The sequence below is a fragment of the Geotrypetes seraphini genome, chromosome 8 (genome assembly GCF_902459505.1).
Source record: "Geotrypetes seraphini chromosome 8, aGeoSer1.1, whole genome shotgun sequence".
NCBI classification, from domain to species: domain Eukaryota; kingdom Metazoa; phylum Chordata; class Amphibia; order Gymnophiona; family Dermophiidae; genus Geotrypetes; species Geotrypetes seraphini.
Genome location: NC_047091.1, coordinates 69,665,065 through 69,685,599, shown reverse-complemented (window position 1 = coordinate 69,685,599; position 20,535 = coordinate 69,665,065). Strand labels below are relative to the sequence as shown.

Below are 20,535 nucleotides of genomic sequence, written 5' to 3'. Positions count from 1 at the left end.
GCCAGCTTGGATTGCCCTTCTAAGCTGATTGATACTATGTTTGCAATTGCCCTCATGCATATTCTCAAAAATTGGAAATCAGCCTCTCTCTTGGATTACTCTTTCTGGTGGAACTCCGTTATGTCTTTATAATAGACACAAACAACATGCTGCTGAAAAACTTCGTATTTCTAGAATTTCTAGAATCTCTTCTCATGTTTCCACCAACAAATCGCCATGGAAATTTCTAGACCAGTTTATGCATTCTTAATCTCATACTTGACCACTCCAAATTTCTGCTTTTCAGTTTATACACTACTCGTCTCATTCTTACTTTCTAACCTTCCTTTATTCCCCTTTTTCCCTTATATATCTTAGTATTTGCTTGTGCCGTTACCACATATTCTAGATAAATATTGTTTAGATGATCATCCTTTGGATGTCTTTATAATGGTATTCATTATATTTTATTCTGTATTTCTTTTTGTTTGTATTACAAAATCTTAATAAGCATTTTGAACTAAAAAAAAAATAAAATCATCTTAAACTGTTTAATATTCTCATTATTATTGCCTTAAAGTTGATTGTGTCTAATTGGCAGTCTTTCAGCCTCCTTACTTATGAGGTGTTGCTGTCTCACTTGTACATCTGCCTGTTAGTAAGACTTGGTTTCCATTGGAAAATTATTTAACTCATCTCATTTCTACATCACTCACCCATCCTCTGTGAATATTTGCTTATATATATATATTTTTGTTCTATTATACAGTACTCTCCCGAAATTCACGGGGGGTTCCGTTCCAAGAACCCCTGTGAATTTTGAAAAACCACGAATATGGTTTTTAGGCAGGTGAGGGCAGCCGGAACGCCGGCGAGTGAAGGAAATCATTCGCTGTATGCTCCGACCGCCTCCTCTTCCTGTACTGAAGTCAGGCCTCACCAATCGGGAGCTGCTTTGACACGCAGCTCCTGATTGGTGAGGCCTGACTTTAGTACAGGAAGAGGTGGTCAGAGCATACCAAGAGTGATTTCCTTCACTCGCCGGCGCTCTGGCTGCCCTCTCCTGCCTCCCCTTCGTGGTCAGAAAATACCGTGAATGACCGGGACCGCAAATTCGCAGGGGAGCACTGTACTTTATTTCCACACAATTAAATGATTACCCTTTTTTCCTTCTTCTTTATCTTAGTTCGTCTTTTTCCCTCGTTCTTCTTATTTGAATTCTTTTGTTCTTGTTCTCGCAGAGTTGTTAACAATATTATAGTTTACTAATTTGTACTGCATATACTCTGCTTATATATCTGTAATTATTATTGTGATATTCATATGTACAACTTATAATTCAATAACATTTCATAAAAATAAATAAATAAGATAAACGATTATGTAGGTGATAGGGCTCACGCTAATTGGTCAGCCTGCAACAATGTAGTTCGCCATTGTGTAAAAAAAATAAATTTTATTTTTTAGAGCGTGGGTAGTGCATGCACAGCACAAAACTATAGCAGGACGCCATTTTTTGTCACAGTAAGCATTTGTTAGTGACTACTAAAGCTTTGTAAAAGGAACCCTTAAGTTTATACCTGAAGCAATGAAGGGTTAAGTGACTTGTCCGAGATCACAAGGAGCAGCAGATGGAACTTTCTGTGCAGTTTTGGAATTGGGGGAAAAAATGGATTATTCATTTTCACCTTTTTCAGTTTTGTGACTTTATTTTGTGGGATCTAGGTTATTCGAGGACTGCTGAAGTACTGGCCCAAGACATGCACCCAGAAAGAGGTACCAAATCCATTTTATCCGACTGTGTTGTTTGTTTACTTTAATAAAGCAGAGGTTCAACAAAGGTACCCTTAAAAGATTTAAATCAGGTGTTTTATTTAAAGCTGTTTTTCATCTTTATTGGTTGTGTAGCTTGGGTGTTGTCTGGTCAGATGTTTGCCTGAATTGTGTACTGCATCCAATTAGTTGGTATATTTCACTCTTGCTGAAATGTGTTTGGCTGAGATTCATAGTGTGATTCAGTGGGGGATGCTGATCTACGAGTACAGTATAATCCCGTTATAACGGACTTCAAGGGACCTGGAAAAATAGTCCGTTATATCCAGAGTTGCATTTTTTTTAAACTTTATTTAGGGCAACTTGAAACAACGTAAAACAATGAACAACAGTCACTGCACATATCAGCAACATCGAGAACAAAACTCAGCAAAATATTAGTATGGCACGAAATGATTGCAAACCAAAACACTGTACTGGAAAGAAAAATACTCTTGTCATTTTTTTTTCTGGGCTGCATTTTGATACTATATCACCGGCATGCCACGTGCCTTGTAGGCAGAGCCTGCATGTCTGTTATAGCTGAAGAAAACTACAGCTAAAAGTGGCTCTGGGGACCAAAATAGTTGTCTGGTATATCCAAAAGCCCGTTATATGCGAGTCCGCTATATCCGATGATTTTCTGTATGTTTATAATGGCGCTCAGCCGGGACCAGTGGACCTCGTCTGCTATATGCAAGGTTCCGTTATAAGCAAGTCCGGTATAACGGGATTATACTGTACCATATTTTTGCACATAAAAAACATGTTATGTGTGTTTTTGCAAGTCATAAGGGCCCCCCTCCCCTGTGCCTCCCTTCCCTCCCCCCTATTGCAATCCTCATTAGTTTGTTGTTTTCTCTGATCCAGCAACAACCCAGATGGCATTGAGTGGTGGACATAGAAATTTGCATCAGAGAAAGCGGGACATGTGGATTAGAGAATGACACGGTGGCAGTTACCCGCGGGTAACCCGCCGAAATGGTGGGGAAAAAGTGTTCACTGCGGGCACGGGGACAATGCCATCCGCCATCCCGTCCCTTGGAAAGGTGAATGGCCTTGTCCCTACGGCCAAATCTATCTCCCTCCCTCCCCCTTACCTTTGCAGCGCTTTAGTAAAGAAACTTAATAAAGTGCCGCGAAGGTAACGGGGAGGGAGGGAGATTCTCAGGCCGCTGAAGGGCAGTGAGTTGGCGAGAGGGAAGGGTGGATGCTGCGGGGTGGTGAAGGGGACTGGGGGACGGGGCAGTAACAGGGACAGATTTTTTTCCCCGTGTCATTCTCTAATGTGGATTACAGAGGACTGCAGGAAGGCCATGTAAACCTCAGATACTTTGCTGAATTTTTGGGGACAGATGGAAATGGTGGCTCCCAGTAGTGTAACAAGGGGGGAGCGGTCCGCCCCAGGCGTCATTATAGTGGGGGCGCTGGCATCTGGCCTCTCTGCCCCCTTCCCCCCCACTACCGCATGCATGCATTGCCCCTTCCGTTTCTTCGTGCCTCTTTAACATTTGTGGCGTGAGCAGCAACCAACCTGCTGCTCGCGCAAGCATTGGTGACCCACACCCAGGAAGTGACATCAGAGGAAGAGCTGGCGCCAGCAGCAGATTGGAGTTGATGCTCGCACCGGGAACATTAACCTTTTCCTATCGTAATAAATTTTACGTTACGCTGGTTCCAATCGTAATTATTTTAGCAAAGTTTTGTACTATTCGCCGTTATCATTTACGGCTATTGTAAACATAATGTAAATAAGTCATAAGTCTGTAAATTCAAATATTTTGTGTTCCTGGCTCTTTATTAGTCCATATAGACTGTTTATCCACTGTCTATGTCATTTTTGGAATGTCCCGTCATCCGGAACACACGATAAGAAAAGGTTAAAGGGGCACAAGGGAAGGGAAGGGGCATGCCTGCATGGCAGGAGGGGGCGGGGAAGGAGCAGATGGGGGTTGGGGGGGCAGAGAAGAGGGCAGGGTAGGGGCGCTACCACCCCTGGTGCCTCTCACCCTCACTATGCCAGTGGTGGCTCAACAGGATGCTAAGAAAAACTCTGGAAAAGCTGCCCAACTTGTAGTATAACTAAAAGAACAATAGACAGAACCTTATATTGACCTCTCAAGAAACATCTGCTGGCTTTAATTTAGATAAGAATTAATTAATAATAATAAAGAAGAGACACCTCAGGTCGGGCCGAAGTTAAGCACTTTAATATTGCTCTTTATGGCCCCAGGCAGAAGACTTATAGGTGACCAGCACCAGATTTTTAAAAACCTCAATAAATCCTGCCACGTACATCATTCGGTCTCCTGTGACAATAAATAGTGAATAAACGCTCAGCAAAAGGTTTTGAGAGGAAAATAGGGGGTAAAACAGAGCGACTCAAAAAGCCCCACCCCTCAAATGAGTATTTTTGAGTATTTTTCAAAAAGTGCATATGTGCTTAACTTCGGCCCATCCTGAGGTGTCTCTTCTTTATTATTACACTTCCCCCTCCCCATTCGTGGTTTCCATACTCGCGGTTTCACAAATTCATAATTTTTTTGGGGGGGGGAGAAAGAAAATCTATATTTTATCACGCTCCTGCCTCTCTCCCGCCTTCCTCCCGGCATCCTGGCCTTACCTGGTGGTCTAGCAGGCTTTCGGGGCAGGAGCGATCTTCCTATGCTCCTGCCCCATGTAGATTGCCAATAGGAAATGGCTGCCATGAGCTTCCGCCGTAGTCTCGAGAGACTACGGGAACTCACGGCAGTCATTTCCTATTGGCGATCTGCACGGGGCAGGAGCGTAGGAAGATCAAGCCTGCTAGACCACCAGGTAAGGCCGGGATGCCGTGGAGAAAGCAGGAGGGAGGCGGGGGGTGGGTCAGAGCCGGACGAGAAGATTTTTGTGGTTTTTCTCCATTCGCGGTCCAGCTCTGCCCCTATCCCCCGTGAATACCAAGGGAGAAGTGTATTAATTAATTTTTATCTAAATTAAAGCCAGCAGATGTTTCTTGAGAGGTCAATATAAGGTTCTACCTATTGTTCTTTGAGTCCACAGGATGCTGACATAATGCTGAACCCAATCCAGCATGTAGCTCTGCAGTGTTGCCAACTGAGCTACAGCAGTGTCTCTCAAACTTTTTTAGCTCCGGCACACTAAACAGAGCAAATGTTTTTCATGGCACATTGTAATTAAAAGTATAAAATTGCGAAAACAGCAAAAAAAAAAAAAAATCCCCCCTCCCCTCCCCCCCCTTTTTACAAAGGCATGCTAGTGGCTGCCGATCGGCAACAGCCCCAAAGCCCTTTGCATCTCTATGGGCTTCGGGGCAGTTTCCGCTGCTGCTTAGTATGGCTTTGTAAAGGGGGGAAGGAGTAAATTTGAGATTTATTTATTTAAAGTTCTTTAAGCTATGTATGTGTAATTATAACAATGGTGAAACTAAGGTAGATAGAATTGAATTGTAATCGATGTGGTTTTGAGTGCAAATTAACACAAAACATAGAAATATGATGGCAGATAAGGCCAAAAGGCCCATCTAGTCTGCCCATCCACGCGGCTCGAGTTGTCAAGCAAACACACATTTCATCATCCACCGTCTGCAGTCTTTCTCTCTCTCTTTTTTTTTTTTTATTTAATTTCTGTCAAGGCTGAAAATCCAAGTTCACCAAAATAAGAAGATCCAAATGGTAACAAAGCCTTGATTGCTTTGTTGCTCAAGTTAGGATAACTACTGCATAAAAAATAAAATTATTTGCCCGTAGTTTTCAAGGACCAATCATGTCAAAAAACAATCTTTGGGCGGTTGTATCCTTATGCACACAGATGCTCAGAACATTGACCGACTCTTGCCTAAGCGACTTGCATGCCATCTATTCTAGTGTATACTTATGAAGGGCATTAAAAAAAATAAACTAAAATTCTGGAATCTCTTGTGGCACACCACTGTGCTGTGGTACACAGTGTAGCACACTGGATCAAGGCACAGTCTGGGGGAGTTGCTCTGTAGTGTAATTGAGATCACCGGGGATATCTGCAACATTAGAGAGGGCTATTAGAATTTCCTTGGGGACAACCAGGAGCAATGGACAGTGGGGAAGGGGGAGGAAAGGTCTAAATGCTTCTAAATTTTCACTCATATAATGTATGCGGTATATTTGTGGGCATGAAGCAGTGTTCCCGCTAAGCTGCGCTGGGGTGTGCTGGCGCACAAAATATTACCTCGCAGCGCACAAGTTTCTCGTCACAGCGCACACAGTGTAGAGCACAGTTCTTCAACCGCCGGTCCGCAAACAAAATCTTGCCGGTCCGCGAAGGATTCGGTCCCCGCCGCAACGAAAGGCCGGCGTCAGCTGACTTGCAACTTCCTGTTGCAGTCGCTGTGCCGGGACTCCTGCCTTCGCCGGGACTCCTGCCTTCCACCGCGTTTGCCTCCTGCCTTGTCTCCGCACCTCCAGACCAGCAGCGGCAGCTGTGTATGCTTTTAACTTCGGCACAGAGCTGCCCCTAATCAATAGTTTAGCGCGGTTTCATAAGGCAGCCTCGGGGCCTTTGCTAGGCCGGCCCACATCGCATCATCGAAGCGGGCCGGCTATCAAAGGCCCCGAGGCTGCCTCATGAAACCGCGCTAAACTAGTGATTAGGGGCAGCTCTGTGCCGAAGTTAAAAGCATACAGAGCTGCCGCTGCTGGTCTGAACTCTTGGGCCGCTGAAGGAGGGCAAAAAGCAGCTGTCCTGGAGGTTTCCCTTCCTCTCGCCTTTACAGGTTCCTTTTTTCCACCTTTTTTTTTTTCCTTCAAACGGCAACGGGCCCCAGCATCGACATCAATCAAGTAAGTTCCACTGTCAATCAAGCGGTTCTGCTCGGCCAAAGCTTCCCCTGTGACATGAGCCACCCTCAGGGGAAAGAAAGTGACCCACAAAGGTGAGGGGAAGGGGGGCAGATGATGGAAGTTGGGGGGGGGGGGAGAGAGAGAGAGAGAGAGAAGGGGCAGATGATGGAATGGAGGAGATGAGAGAGAGAGAGAAGGGGACAGATGATGGAAGTGAGAAGAAGGGAGAGAGAGCAGAAGGCAGATGGATGTCAGTTGAGAAGGGAGAGCAGATGCTGAAGGGAAGTGGGGAAAGAACACATACTGGATGGAAGGAGGAGATAAATAAAGGGGGAAGAAAATAGTAAGATAATGGAGGGGTGAGGGAAAGGGGTGACAAGCTGTGTGTAGACACAGTGAAAAGAGGGAAACGGGACTAAATAGTAAGAAAGAATTTAATTTAGATGGAGGCAGAAAATAGAGAAGGAAGACCAGAGAAGAAAAGGGAAGAGAGAGCAGAGAATGATCAGATCTGAGTGGAGGAAATGAGAAGAGAGATATGCTAAAAACCACAGGGGGGAGGGAAGGATAGAGATGCCAGACCATGAGGGGAACAGAAGGAAGATGATGGATGCTAGACCAAATTGGGGGGTGGGGGGGGGGGGCAGGAGGAGAGATGGCAGGGAAAGACAGACAGTGAATGGAAGGGGCAGATGCTGGACTGAAGAGACAGAGAAGGTTATCATGCTGCTGTACCTGGCCATGGTACGCCCTCACCTGGAGTACTGCGTCCAGCACTGGTACTTTAAGAAGGACACGGTACTACTCGAAAGGATCCAGAGAAGAGCAACTAAAATGGTTAAGGGGCTGGAGGAGTTGCCGTACAGCGAAAGATTAGAGAAACTGGGCCTCTTCTCCCTTGAGCAGAGGAGATTGAGAGGGGACATGATAGAAACATTCAAGGTACTGAAGGGAATAGACTTAGTAGCTAAGGCAGGGAGAACGAGAGGGCACTCTCTAAAGTTGAAAGGGGATAGATTCCATACAAACGTAAGGAAGTTCTGTGGTAGAAAGCAACATATTTATTTGGCTCATAACTTGCTGGCGCCCGATATTTTTAGCTCACAGTGAAAAAAGTTTGCTCACAACACCCGCCCGCTTAGAGGGAACACTGGTATGGGGGGGTTGTTTTTGTTTGTTTTTCACATTGCTTGGCATTTTCTGCATGTTGTAAAAATGTAATATGAGTGAAAATACAGTAATGATTATTTTTGCTCCATTGCCTTTGTGTAACTGTAGTTTTTATTTTCCTAACAAACTAAGAACTACATTTCCCTGCATGCAGTGTGACAAAGCCAGATCTGAATAACATCTTTGAGTTGACTCGGTGAAGTAGCAAGGAACACAACATGGGAAAGACTGTGAAGGGATGGTGCCCAGCATTTCCTGCCCTTAATCTTTTTAGGGACGTTCTTGTCCCCCCACCCCTGTATGTGCATGTTATGGGCTCTGAAGTATGCCATGAGCTGTATACAGAATGCTTAATTCCTCTCATCTTCCCTTGTTCCTTGCAGGTGATGTTCCTCGGAGAGATTGAAGAGATTCTGGATGTCATTGAGCCCTCTCAGTTTGTGAAGATTCAGGAACCTCTCTTCAAACAAATCGCAAACTGTGTCTCCAGTCCTCACTTCCAGGTGTGTCTGCCTTCTCTGGTGGAAGGTGAGGGATCTATGGCAACTATGATTAGAAAACTTTTTATATCAGTTGATTACAGAGAAATATAGAATAGGAAGGTAAATAAAACATCCTCGGAGTATCTAGTCTCTACCTCATTCGCCATCCGTACTGTGACAATGTAGACCTTAACTGATCTTTAGACTAAACTCTCATTCTGTGGTGCAGTGGTTAAAGCTACAGCCTCAGCACCCTGAGGTGGGTTCAAATTCACGCTGCTCCTTGTGACACTGGACAAGTCACTTGGTTCCCCATTGCCCCAGGTACATTAGATAGATTGTGAGCCCACCAGGACAGACAGGGAAAAATGTTTGAGTACTTGAATAAATTCATGTAAACCGTTCTGAGCTCCCCTGGGAGAACGGTATAGAAAATTGAATAAATAAATACATAAATTACTGAGGATCCTCTGTGCTTATCCCAGGCTTTACCTTTCTCTCCCCCATCACTGAGGATGCTCTGTGTTTATCCCAGGCTTTACCTTTCTCTCCCCCATCACTGAGGATGCTCTGTGTTTATCCCAGGCTTTACCTTTCTCTCCCCCACCACTGAGGATGCTCTGTGTTTATCCCAGGCTTTACCTTTCTCTCCCCCACCACTGAGGATGCTCTGTGTTTATCCCAGGCTTTACCTTTCTCTCCCCCACCACTGAGGATGCTCTGTGTTTATCCCAGGCTTTACCTTTCTCTCCCCCACCACTGAGGATGCTCTGTGTTTATCCCAGGCCTTCTTGAATTCTGTTAGTCTTCATCCTTCACCACCCTGTCAGGAGCTCTTCCATGTTCAAGTTCAATTTATTTAATATACCGCAGATATAAAGCCAAAGGTAAATCTAAGTGGTTTACAATAAAAATTTTAAAATTAAAATAAACAAGTTTCAAGTTTATTTGGTTATTTGATTAAACGCCTATCAAAGTAAAAATTAAATAGGGTAGGAAACAAAAAAGTAGAACAAAATGTAAAATATAATTGAGAATATGAGGAAAGGGGGAATCGGCGGATTGCAATAAAAGGGAAAGGGTAGAGGAGGAAACAGAGAATATAGTTCTGCCCACACTAATTTCATAAACCAGAAATGCAACTTTTGAAAAAGGTTGCCATCAACAGGAAGTAAATTAAAAGAGCTGAAGGCGAAGGAGAATTAGTATGCCTTTAATTGTATCTTGAAGGTCGCAAATGATTTTTCTGAACGGAGATAAAAAGGCAAAGAATTCCAGAGAGTAGGAGCTATGACATCTTCCCTCTCTGAGCCTGCTATCAGGAAGCCTTTAGAATTTTCTTTTCACTGAAAGGTTTGCTGTTGTGTATTTTGTGTAGCTCTGAAATATTTGAATGTCTCTCACCTCTACACTTCTCCCTCCGTATTCGCAGTTTCAGCATTTGCGGTTTTGATTATTCACAGGTTTTCGCTTGCTGGCTCCCCCCCCCCCAAAAAAAAAATACGTTAGCTTGCATGGAGAAATTCCCAGCACTTTCTTCACCGTGTTTTGCCTCTCCTTCAGGAACAGGCCAGGTCTCCCACCATGTTATTCGCAGTTTCACCATATTCACAATGGTTTTTAATAGAAAACAGCAAATAACATATGAAAAAGTTATTCTGTATTTGCAGGTCTGTTAATCCCCTGCCATAGCAAATACAGAGGGAGAAGTGTACTTCCAAATGTAAGTGATGTATTGTGCATCCGAAGCCTGCAACATAAGGCTTTTGGTGTGGACCAGGGGTGTCAAAGTCGCTCCTCCAGGGCCGCAATCTAGTCGGGTTTTCAGGATTTCCCCAAAGAATATGCATGAGATCTATTTGCATACAATGACAGCAGTGCATGCAAATAGATCTCATGCATATTCATTGGGGAAATCCTGAAAACCCGACTGGATTTCGGCCCTCGAGGAGGAACTTTGGCACCCCTGGTGTAGACTGCACTAGCTTGGCTGCTTTCCTCTAGGTAGACTCTGTGCTCTCCTGCAGCATTGAATTTGGTATCACAGACAAGATTTCTCCATTGGAACTCTGATTAATTACTTTAGTAGGATTTTATTAATCGTCTTTATAAAGAAATTTCCCTGAGGTGATATACAATATGTTAGCTTGACATAGACAACATTGTATCTACATCAAAAATATCATTTGGAGGTATCAAATGAAATCCTAGAAATAGCAATGACATGATAACAGTATCAGAAATATACATGCTAAAACTGCACAGGAAAACACTCATGTAATAGAAATATGCTAAATGTAAGTAGAATATAAATTGACAATAACTTAGGGGCATAGTTACTATTCATGGGCAGGCCCCAGTTAAGACATATTATTTTAACACTAACTTGTGCTATTTTGGCATTTAATGATATGAGATCCATTTCTAATAACTTGGGGTTAACAGTAAAATGACCCGCCTTAACAGTAGCCATGTTGATAACTTAGTAATGCGAGATTACTCTTCAGAGTAACTAATTATTGCAATGAAGAATTTTTTCTGTCTGTGGAAGTGGATTTTACTCGTTTAAAGTAAAGAATGACACGGTGACAAAATTCATCACCGTCCCCGTCCCCACGGATAACCGCGGGAAACCATCTTCATGTCATTCTTTAAGGAGAGAGGGAAGAATCAGAGTATGAATGGCCACAACCACTGACCCACAAGCTTTGCTTTGAAGAATGCTGGACTGAGGTTGAAACAGATACTACAAAATGACAGTCTCTTGTATCCAGAGCAGATATTGTGATGTCATAATGCCTCATTCCACTAGTGCCTAAGAGCCAATCACATCAGTGATGTCACAATGGCTTCATAATCCTTGGCTCACATAAGAATGAGAGTATGAATGGCCACAACCACTGACCCGCAAGCTTTGCTTTGAAGAATGCTGGTGTAGAAGGACCGAGGTTGAAATAGACACCAGAAAATGACATGGGATTATTTCCCGCGGTTATCCGCGGGGATGGGAACGGTGATGAATTTTGTCACCGTGTCATTCTCTAGTTTAAAGGTCTCAGAGCCCTTCCCCAATCTCCCCACAGACTCTGGGCACTTCAGATATAGCATCTAGGTGTTCATCACGGTGCTGTTCCTTTCCATCTGCAGGTGGCAGAGCGGGCACTCTACTTCTGGAACAATGAGTACATCCTGAGCCTGATCGAGGACAACTGCAACACCATCCTGCCGCTCATCTTCAGCACCCTCTACTGTGTCTCCAAGGAACACTGGAATCAGTACGAAGCCCATGTTGAGAAATTTTATGCTGTGAACTGGGAAGCCTGGGCTTTCATCCCTAGCTTAAGCTCCTGCTGTACAGGGGGTTGAAGAGCGTAGGAGACCTGGACCTCCATTCCCAGCTCTGGTTCTTGCCCCAGGGTCTGGAAGGATTGTAAAGGTCAGGGGAAATGGGTCCCACTTTTCTGGGACTGCTGTGAAGTTACAAGACCTTGGTTCGGAAGCTAGCTGAGTGTATTGTTTTTGGCAGAGGGGTCTGGGCACAGGTCTTCCACTCCTCGGGTCAGTCATTCACAGCCCCTGTGAGGAGCAGAGTACAACAGTGATGCCTACTGGTCAGATTCAGGGTCCAGGATTGCAGCTAAGCTTCAGAAGCAGCTGCCAGGGACCAAGATTTTGCATAGGTAGGATTTTAAAGGCACCATCGTCTTGTGTAGCTGTTTCATAAGTGTTGAGAGCCTTTCCAAGTGAAGAGGTGACATGCAGTTCCCTGTGCACTGCATTCATAAGCAAAAACTGATTTTAGAAAGTTGATACTTTTCCTCTGTCTGACTGTTCTCTCTGCTTTTCCCTCTGCCTCCTCTCTCCCTTTTGTTCCCACTCACTATCTGTCCCCTCTCCATTTTTCCTACAGAACAATTGTCTCCTTGATTTACAATGTGCTTAAAACTTTTATGGAAATGAACAGCAAGTTGTTTGATGACCTCACTGCATCTTACAAAGTAGAAAAACAACAGTAGGTATCCCCTGGAGAACTGCTGATTTTTTTATTTATTTTTTTTCCACAATATACACTGAACCTTCTCAGAGGGGTCCACAGAGCAGCACTGAAGGAAGTGACAGAGTGAATCCACCCGATATCCCAGGGTGTCGCATTGCATTGGGCATGCATTTGCTGTCTGTGTTCCTCGTGTTCATAATGCCTGACTGACCTTGAAGAATTACTCCTGTGTGCAAAAGCAGGGGTGTCAAACTCAATCACAGAAGAGGCCGAAATCTAAAACACAGGCTAAGTCATGGGCTAAATTTTTTATTAAGATACTTAGGGCTCCTTTTCCAAAAGCGCCCTAGCGGTTTTAGCGCACGTAGCGCGCACTGAAATGCCACGCACGCTAGCCGCTACCGCCTCCTTTTAAGCAGGCGGTAATTTTTCAGCTAGCGCACACTAATCTTGGGCGTACGCTGAAAACGCTACCGCACCTTAGTAAAAGAAGTCCTTAGGGCTCCTTTTATCAAGGCGCGCTATGGGGGGTTAGCGCGTCAGACATTTCATCACACGCTAACCCCTGCGGCAGCCTAAAATCCTAGCACCTCGTCAATGGAGGCTTTAGGTACTAGGGCGGTAGGTGGTATTCCGCGCATTAAACCGTTACCGCGCCTTTATAAAAGGACCCCTTAGACTTAGTAGAAATATAGATCCTTCCTCTCCCTGAGACATCAGTCCAGCAATCCACCTGGTTATTGTCACCTCATAGATGTTACCATACTTAATCCCAACTTTATTCAAATATTCATTCTAGGCATAGGCGACAGAACACTTTTTTGTTCGTGAGGGGGGGCCCGAAAGCTTCGCCCCAGACCCCACCCAATGTCCACCCCAGACCCCGCCCCATAATAGTATTAATTGTAATATAATTTTTTCCATTCATTTTCATATATACACACAATATATTTTTATTAACAACACATAATGGGTAACTACAAAATTAATAATAGCAATAATATTAACTTTATTTTTATATACCGCAATATCACAAACAGTTCAGAGTGGTTTACATAGGAAGAGACTGTATATAGACAGCAATAATACAAAAAAACTTTCAAAATTACATTAGCATGGTAAGATGAATCAAATTTTTTCTGGAAGTGTTTTAGAAGTACATCACGACACAAGTAGAGTCAGAGAAATTTATCAAAGAGATAAGTCTAAAAGTTTGGTAAGAAAGTGTGTTTGAGATAAAGTTGGTTAAACATTTATTTCATTTGCCTGCTTGGAATGATAGTGTTCTATCAAGGAATCTCTTTTAGATACAGCCCTTCAAGGATGGAAAGGCGAACAAGTAGGCACCATGGGGCTCATAATCAAAACAAAAAAACATCTAAAAAGTGCCCTAAATGGGTACTTGGACGATCAAAAAGCCTGATCGTCCAAGTACCCATTACCAAAGCTGGTTTTAGACATATCTAAAACTAGCTTAGACCTGTCCTCCTGCCTCCTGCATAGAGCAAGAAGAGGCATTTTTAGAGGAGGGGAAAGGGCGGGAGGTGGGCCGACCTACATTTAGTCGTACAGCAGGTATAACCAAATGTTTAGGCAGGTTGCCTAGTCGGCACTTATATGTTTTGACTTAGACTAAGTCAAAAAAGGTCTAAGTGCCGAAAAATAGGCTGCTGAGCTGACATAGCAGCTCAGCGGCCCTAGCAACCTGCCTACCGCAACTATCGCGGCAGGTGATCGTCCACCCCCCAGAGCCACAGCACTTCGGAGTGAGGATTGCGGCAGGGCATTTCCCCTGCCGCGATCCTCACCTCGAATGCTGAGGTTTGGGGGAGTGGGCGATTGTTATCGTGGCAGGAGAGATGAGCCATCTCTCCTGCTGCGATAGTTGCAGTAGGCAGGTTGCTAGAGCCCTTAGATCTGTTTTGATTTGGTCTAAGTCAAAACGTATAAGTGCCGACTAGGTAACCTGCCTAAACATTTGGTTGTACTTGCTGTATGACTAAATGTAGGTCGGCCCACCTCCCGCCCTTGTAATGTCATCCGCGCATATATATGATTTCAATTTTAAATGTAGGTCGGCCCGCCCTCCCGCCCATGTAATGTCATCCGCGCATATATATATGATTTCAATTTTAAATTGGATAACATATTTCCCAATGATGCCATATAGACATTGAAAAGTGACGGGAAGAGTGGGGAGCCCAGGGATTATACCAAGCCTGGGAGAAAGTTCCTTCACTGTAAACCTGGTAGATCTGGTTTTTTTTTTTTTTTAGGAAACCCGTAAACCAATTTAGTACCTGTCCAGAAATGCCAGTGGAATCAAGGCATCTAAGCAAAATGTCATGATCAACAAGGTCAAAGGCACTGCTCAGGTCAAACTGCAGTACCAATGTGCTTTTTCCCAGGGAAAAAAAAATGGAAAAGATGATCAGTCATGGAAGCTAAAATTGTTTTGGTGCTATGACTTGTCCGAAAACCAGACTGAGAGTCGTGTAGGGTGTTGAACTTCCAGGGCAGGCCGACGGTGGAAGGCTGGCTTTGTTGCACCGTTGGCTGTCTGAAGATTTTAAATTTCAGTGGCTGGTAGGTTGGGGAGTCGGGACTCAAGGAGGTTTCTGGAGAGGGTTTCACTACAGTGTAGTGTCGGGCGCACCGTCATGGCAGGCCACATAAAAAACGGCCAGGCAGACCAGATTCAGCCCACAAGCCTTGTGTTTGACACATGTGGTCTAAATGGTCCTGTTTCCCCCACACACACACCTCCCAGTGTGTCCTGAGATTGAGCCCATGGAAGAGGAAATGTTGCCAATGTAAATGCTGCAATCTATGCCTCCCCTCCCCACATTTGCATGATATATTGTAGTGTTAATCTTGTGCTCTGCCTTTAACACACCCTCCCCTCCCCACTTCTCACAGGGAGCTGAAGAAGCAGAAAGAGCGTCAGGAGCTGTGGAGAAAGCTAGATGAACTTCAGCTGAGGAGGATGCAGAGCCTGGAGGAAGCTGAGATGAATCGCCTTAACATACAGAATAGCCTCAACCTTCAAGGCAGCAGTAAAAGTTAGGGGGTAATGAACACCCCTTGGCATCCCCACCCCACTCTCATCCCCTTCTATCCCATCTGAAGTGAAAATAAGGCCACAGCTAGAGGCTGATAGCTAAAGATGGTATTGGAGGAGCTGAGGCACCTTACACTCGTGCTTGTCCCACCTCTACCTCGATGGTAAGAGACTTCTGGGACTGTTTTCACAGGCCATCATGCTTGGGCTGAGCAGGGAGAAAAGACCCTTTGACTCTGGACACGCCGTGAACATTCAAGTTTTTTTTAAATGCTCCCCCAACTTAAGATGAACTGCTTAGGGGGGGCCCTGCGACTTTGGCACAGTCAGGATCAGCAGAGAGGAATGGTGGGAGAGTTCTGATAGAGAACACTGAAGTTATTGGAGGGTGAACAGAGGGTGGATGGGGTAAGAGGGATACCATGTTGTGTTTGAGAATTATGTATGTACTAGAATACTTGAATGAATATATATATATATATGTATAAATATATATTTTTGTTGTTGTTGGAGGTGTTGGGAGTTTGGAAGCTGTTTTGAGGGGGAGATGGAAGAAGTGGTCAGGTCTGGTAGAAGTCCAGACATGTAATAAATAATATAATATTACACAGTTAATATTACAGACTATACCTTAGCCTTCAGCATTTTCTCCCCTTCTCTTCCTCCGTGCCTGACCTATCTGATTCTTTTCCACTGGAACAAAGGTAAACAGATGCAGGATCCAAAGTCAATGGACTTGGATCTAAGGAGAGATAGCAAGGTACGATTGAACAAAAGAGCTCAAATGGTTTGTGACCATGGAGAGAAAGAGAACTCAAAAGGAAACTGGTCACATTGCGGAGGACATCATAAAAGTGGTACCAGGAAATGTAAATGAGCACGTTCTCTGTTATATCGCCCTATTCTAAAAACACTGGGTCAAAACTAAAGCCTTAAAGAACAGTTCGCAAAGGGTTGAAAAATGTTTTGTTCGTAAACCGCCTGAAGATTGTGCCCACTCAATGTGACTAAAAATCCACACATAACTCTTCAATGAGAAGAGATATTCCTGGGGCCACAGTGAGGGCAGTTTCCAGGAAAAAAAAAAATTAGGTGCAAGTGACTGCTTATACTTTGTATTCATGCCGGGTTTCAAAGTAAAAGTCTGTGAGTGAAATGTATGCTTGATTTTGTTCCAATGTGGACAGTGCAAAAACTTCCACTAAAAACCTCAGTGTTTCCTGCTGGGAAAAAACCCAGCTGTATCCCCCCCAAAGTGTGGTTTGGCCAGCTGCGTTTCAGCAAAACTCCTGCTTCAAAAACATTCACTTCTAACAAAACCTTGAGCCTTAAAGCATTAGTTGAAAGCATTTGCCTTTTTATTCAAATAATATCGTATATGTAATTTTCCCCATAGATTTAGGTACCTGTGTAGGCTGGTTAAACATATGGGTATAAGTTCACTTGCATATTGTCTGGCTGTGGCATGTCCTGGCAAGTGCCTGTTTTCTGTATGTAAAACACTATTTTGCCTGCAGAAATGTGTTGCTATGTTTGTCATTCATGTCCTGGTTGCTCTCTTTTGCCGTAGGCCCTAACCCCAGCCCCTTCCCCCATTACCTCTGAAGTGGTTTTTGGTTCTACCCACCACTTTTCACTGGAAGTGACAGTAACTAATTACTGTGTTGGCTACTGCAGGTATATGCCTAAGAAGTAGGCAGAAGAAGAAAGTCAGAGCCCCTCAAATACAGCTGTCTCCTGCTTCAGCTCTTGTCTAACTCCCTGTGATGCCAAGAACTGTGCAAATGGATTTCGCAAGTTTCACCCACTTCATTATTCTTCCCGCATCCTTCACATAATGTGGGCAGAGTCTCATGACCCTGTGTTCGATGTGGACCCAACGTGTGCTTGTATGCTGATGCCGCTTTAGAACAGCACATAATTTGAGCTGCTTCAAAATATTTCCTAAAGTTAGGAACAGCATTGTCATTCTAAAGCAGAGATGGACAACTACAGTCCTTGAGGGCCTCAACCCAGGCGAGGTTTCAAAATTTCCACAGATGCATGAGATGTATTTGTTTGCAATGGAAGCAGTACATGTGGATCAATCTTGTGCATGTTCATCGTGGAAATCTTGAAAAATCCGACTGGGTTGTGGTCCTTGAGGACTGTGGCTGCCCATCCCTGCCCTAGATATTCTCATCTCCGTAGGACCTGAAACAAAGTTGCACTGTAGAATCCTATAAAACTACTAGAGCATGTGGAAAAGACAGCACAGGCTGGGCAGCACTATTTTTATACTGGCTAGTCTTCCTCACTAGGACAGATTGAGCTTTTCCAAGAATTGGGATGTAATTTAAGAAGTATATCCTTGACCCTATCAGCCTTTACATATTTAATGCTTTCACCCATCTACAAAATATTTCTTAAACCGCTGGGTGAGCTCTTTAGGGAAAGAAACTCCCAATATTCAGACCGTGTGAAATTGCTGGCGATACTGGAAAGTCATTGCTGGCACTGTGTCCTCTCTCTCCACCTGGAAACTAGAGGGGTGTTTTAGGTTTAGGTGCACCTCAGTTTGCTTGCATACCAGGAAGAGTGTAGTAACAATGAGGTTTGTGTGTTAAACAGCAGTCTTGGATGGTTGCCAGTGCCAGGAGGCTGCAACATTTGTGCACAGAAATGAGTACATGTGCATACATAACAAACTAAAATGCATCTTTGGGTGATAGGAATAGAAGCTGAAGCTCTTTAATGGATTCTTAGAGCAAGGAGTAGGCCATTTTCTGTGGTAAGGTAGGGAGGGTGGCAATGGATGGTATATGTTTGCACCTTTGCAGTAGTGCAGTACTTCTCAACCCAACCTGATGGGTTTTCAGAATATCCCTGGTTTGCAAATCTCTCATGCATAACGATTGTGGATAATCTGAAGTGAAAAATATTTTAGATTTAGAAGATAAATTAATAAATGAACTTCATGTGTGCCCTAAGGACTGAGTTGAGAAGCATTGCACTGGTAATCGTAAGTGAAAACTGTATTTCCTGTTTCCTTAGTGTGTTCAAACTAGAAAATTATACAGTATAATCTCGTTATAACGGACTTCAAGGGACCTGGTAAAACAGTCCGTTATATCCACAGTTGCATTTTTTAAAAAACTTTATTTAGGTCAACTTGAAACAACGTTCAATCAATGGACAACAGTCACTGCACAAGCATATCAGCAACATCAAGAACAAAACCCAGCAAAACATTGATATGGCACGAAATGATTGCAAAACCAGAACACTAAAAGATGTTCTAAAGCATTATGTTGCACTGTACTGGAAATAAAAATACTCTGTCATTTTCTTCTGGGCTGCATTTTGATACTATATCACCGGCATGCCACGCGCCTTGTAGGCGGAGCCTGCATGACCGTTATAGCCAAAGAAAACTACAGCTAAAAGCGGCTCTGGGGACCAAATTGGTTGTCTGTTATAGCCGAGTCCGCTATATGCAATGATTTTCTGTATATTTATAATGGCGCATGGCCAGTACCAGCGGACCTCATCCGCTATAGGCGAGGTTCCATTATAAGTGAGTCTGTTATAACTAGATTATACTGTAGTATGAAGGATTTATTTCCTGAGCTGCTCTGTGTCTTGCTATCGGTGTGGATGTGTGAGTTTTTTCCCCTGGGCCCTATTCCAAAAGAACTTTCCCATTCGAAGTCTGTGGATCTGTTTCTATGTATATGTGTATGCTGGCATATCTTTATCTCATCTTTCCTTTATTGAGCTTGTGTGTGTCTCACTTTCTCCTGTCTATACTTTGCGGTCCATGGAAAGGGCTAATTGTTTAGGTCACCTGATACTGGAATGGGAATGGGGGATGTTGTGAGAGGGCTATGCTAAGTTTCCACAGCCCTAAGTAAGCCCTGTAGCTGACATAGTGGGAGTACAATCCCTCCGTTTTGTAGTGGTGAGGCAGGTGCATGGTCTATATAGGAAAGGGAATTCTTTATAAAAGTACTGTACATTTTTCCACTACTGACAGCCAGAGTCTGTTCTGTACCTGACCGTTAAGAAGTTAACACTATCTCTCTACTGTGAGGGACTCTAGATATTTGGTTCACACATTTTCACTAGTTAGGGTTACCTATGGCTCCAGAAAAAGGAGGACAGATTGAGATATCTGGGTTTTACTTCCATTGCTTTCAATAGAAGTAAAGCCCAGATGTCTCTATCTGTCCTCCTTATTTCCATTGCTTTCAATAGGAGTAAAACCCGGATGTCTCTATCTGTTCTCCTTTTTCTGGAGCCATACAGTAAGCCGACATTAGTAGATGAAGGTGAATTATATTCAAGTACAAGGACTTAGTCTAAGGCAGGGGTAGGCAATTCCGGTCCTCCAGAGCCAGGTCAGGTTTTCAGGATATCCACAATAAATATGCATGAGATAGATTTGCATCTGAAGGAGGCAGTGCATGCAAATCTATCTCATACATATTCATTGTGGATATCCTGAAAACCTGACTGGCTTCGGCTCTTGAGGACCGGAATTGCCTACCCCTGGTCGAAGGGATAGATTTACTAACTTGCTCTGTCATCAATACACATTATTAATAAATAGATCTTCTTATAAAAAATGGAACCAGTGGTAAATAATGTTCATTAATGCATGTTAAAACTTGCTAACAAGATAGGTACTGTATAGCTGTGGCACTAGAAAAATACTGAGGTAACAGGTGGGGGACGTGGCTGGAGGGGTGTAGAGTAGCTGTTGTTCAGCTCAGGGCAGATGACTTAACCCTTTCATTTGTCACTGTTGCTCAGAAGCAACCTGTGTTTTCTATGGCGCTTCGGGGAGGTCTGCAGGCGTCTCCATGTGCCCGTTACTTGGCACCGTTGCATCCTGTTCAGCATCAAATTCGGTAAAGCAGCCGTTTCATCATCTGCCAGTTAAAGGGTTAAAGAAGAGTGGGCCCACCTTGTACATGCATGGAGCTTGCTGTTGCAGTCATGACTTGCACCGCACACACCCACCCCTCCCTCTCCGTCCTGCAACTTTCAGTAACTGCATCCTATTAAAATGGAATTCAAGGAACTGGGTTAGCAGCACCAACTGCCCTCGGTGCAAAGGCAGCAGGCAACGGTGAGTCAGCTCCTGTATCAAAGAGCCACCCATAAAATATTCTCCCCCCCTTTCCCTACCATAACAGGAATGCAAACACCAACAAATTGCATTTGTGCTCGTAC

At 43.9% G+C, this 20,535-nt stretch overlaps 1 protein-coding gene across 1 annotated transcript in view; it reads left to right on the top strand.

Annotated features, from left to right (window-relative positions):
- The window catches only part of PPP2R5B (protein phosphatase 2 regulatory subunit B'beta), a 134,437-nt gene extending 117,473 nt beyond the window's left edge, over positions 1-16,964 (top strand). The window contains exons 9-13 of the mRNA XM_033955630.1: positions 1,705-1,755; positions 8,162-8,281; positions 11,408-11,535; positions 12,171-12,272; positions 15,177-16,964. Coding sequence (XP_033811521.1) covers positions 1,705-1,755; positions 8,162-8,281; positions 11,408-11,535; positions 12,171-12,272; positions 15,177-15,324 — 549 coding nt within the window. The 3' untranslated portion in view covers positions 15,325-16,964. The remainder of the gene's footprint in view (positions 1-1,704; positions 1,756-8,161; positions 8,282-11,407; positions 11,536-12,170; positions 12,273-15,176) is intronic.
- Positions 16,965-20,535: the final 3,571 nt, after the last annotated feature.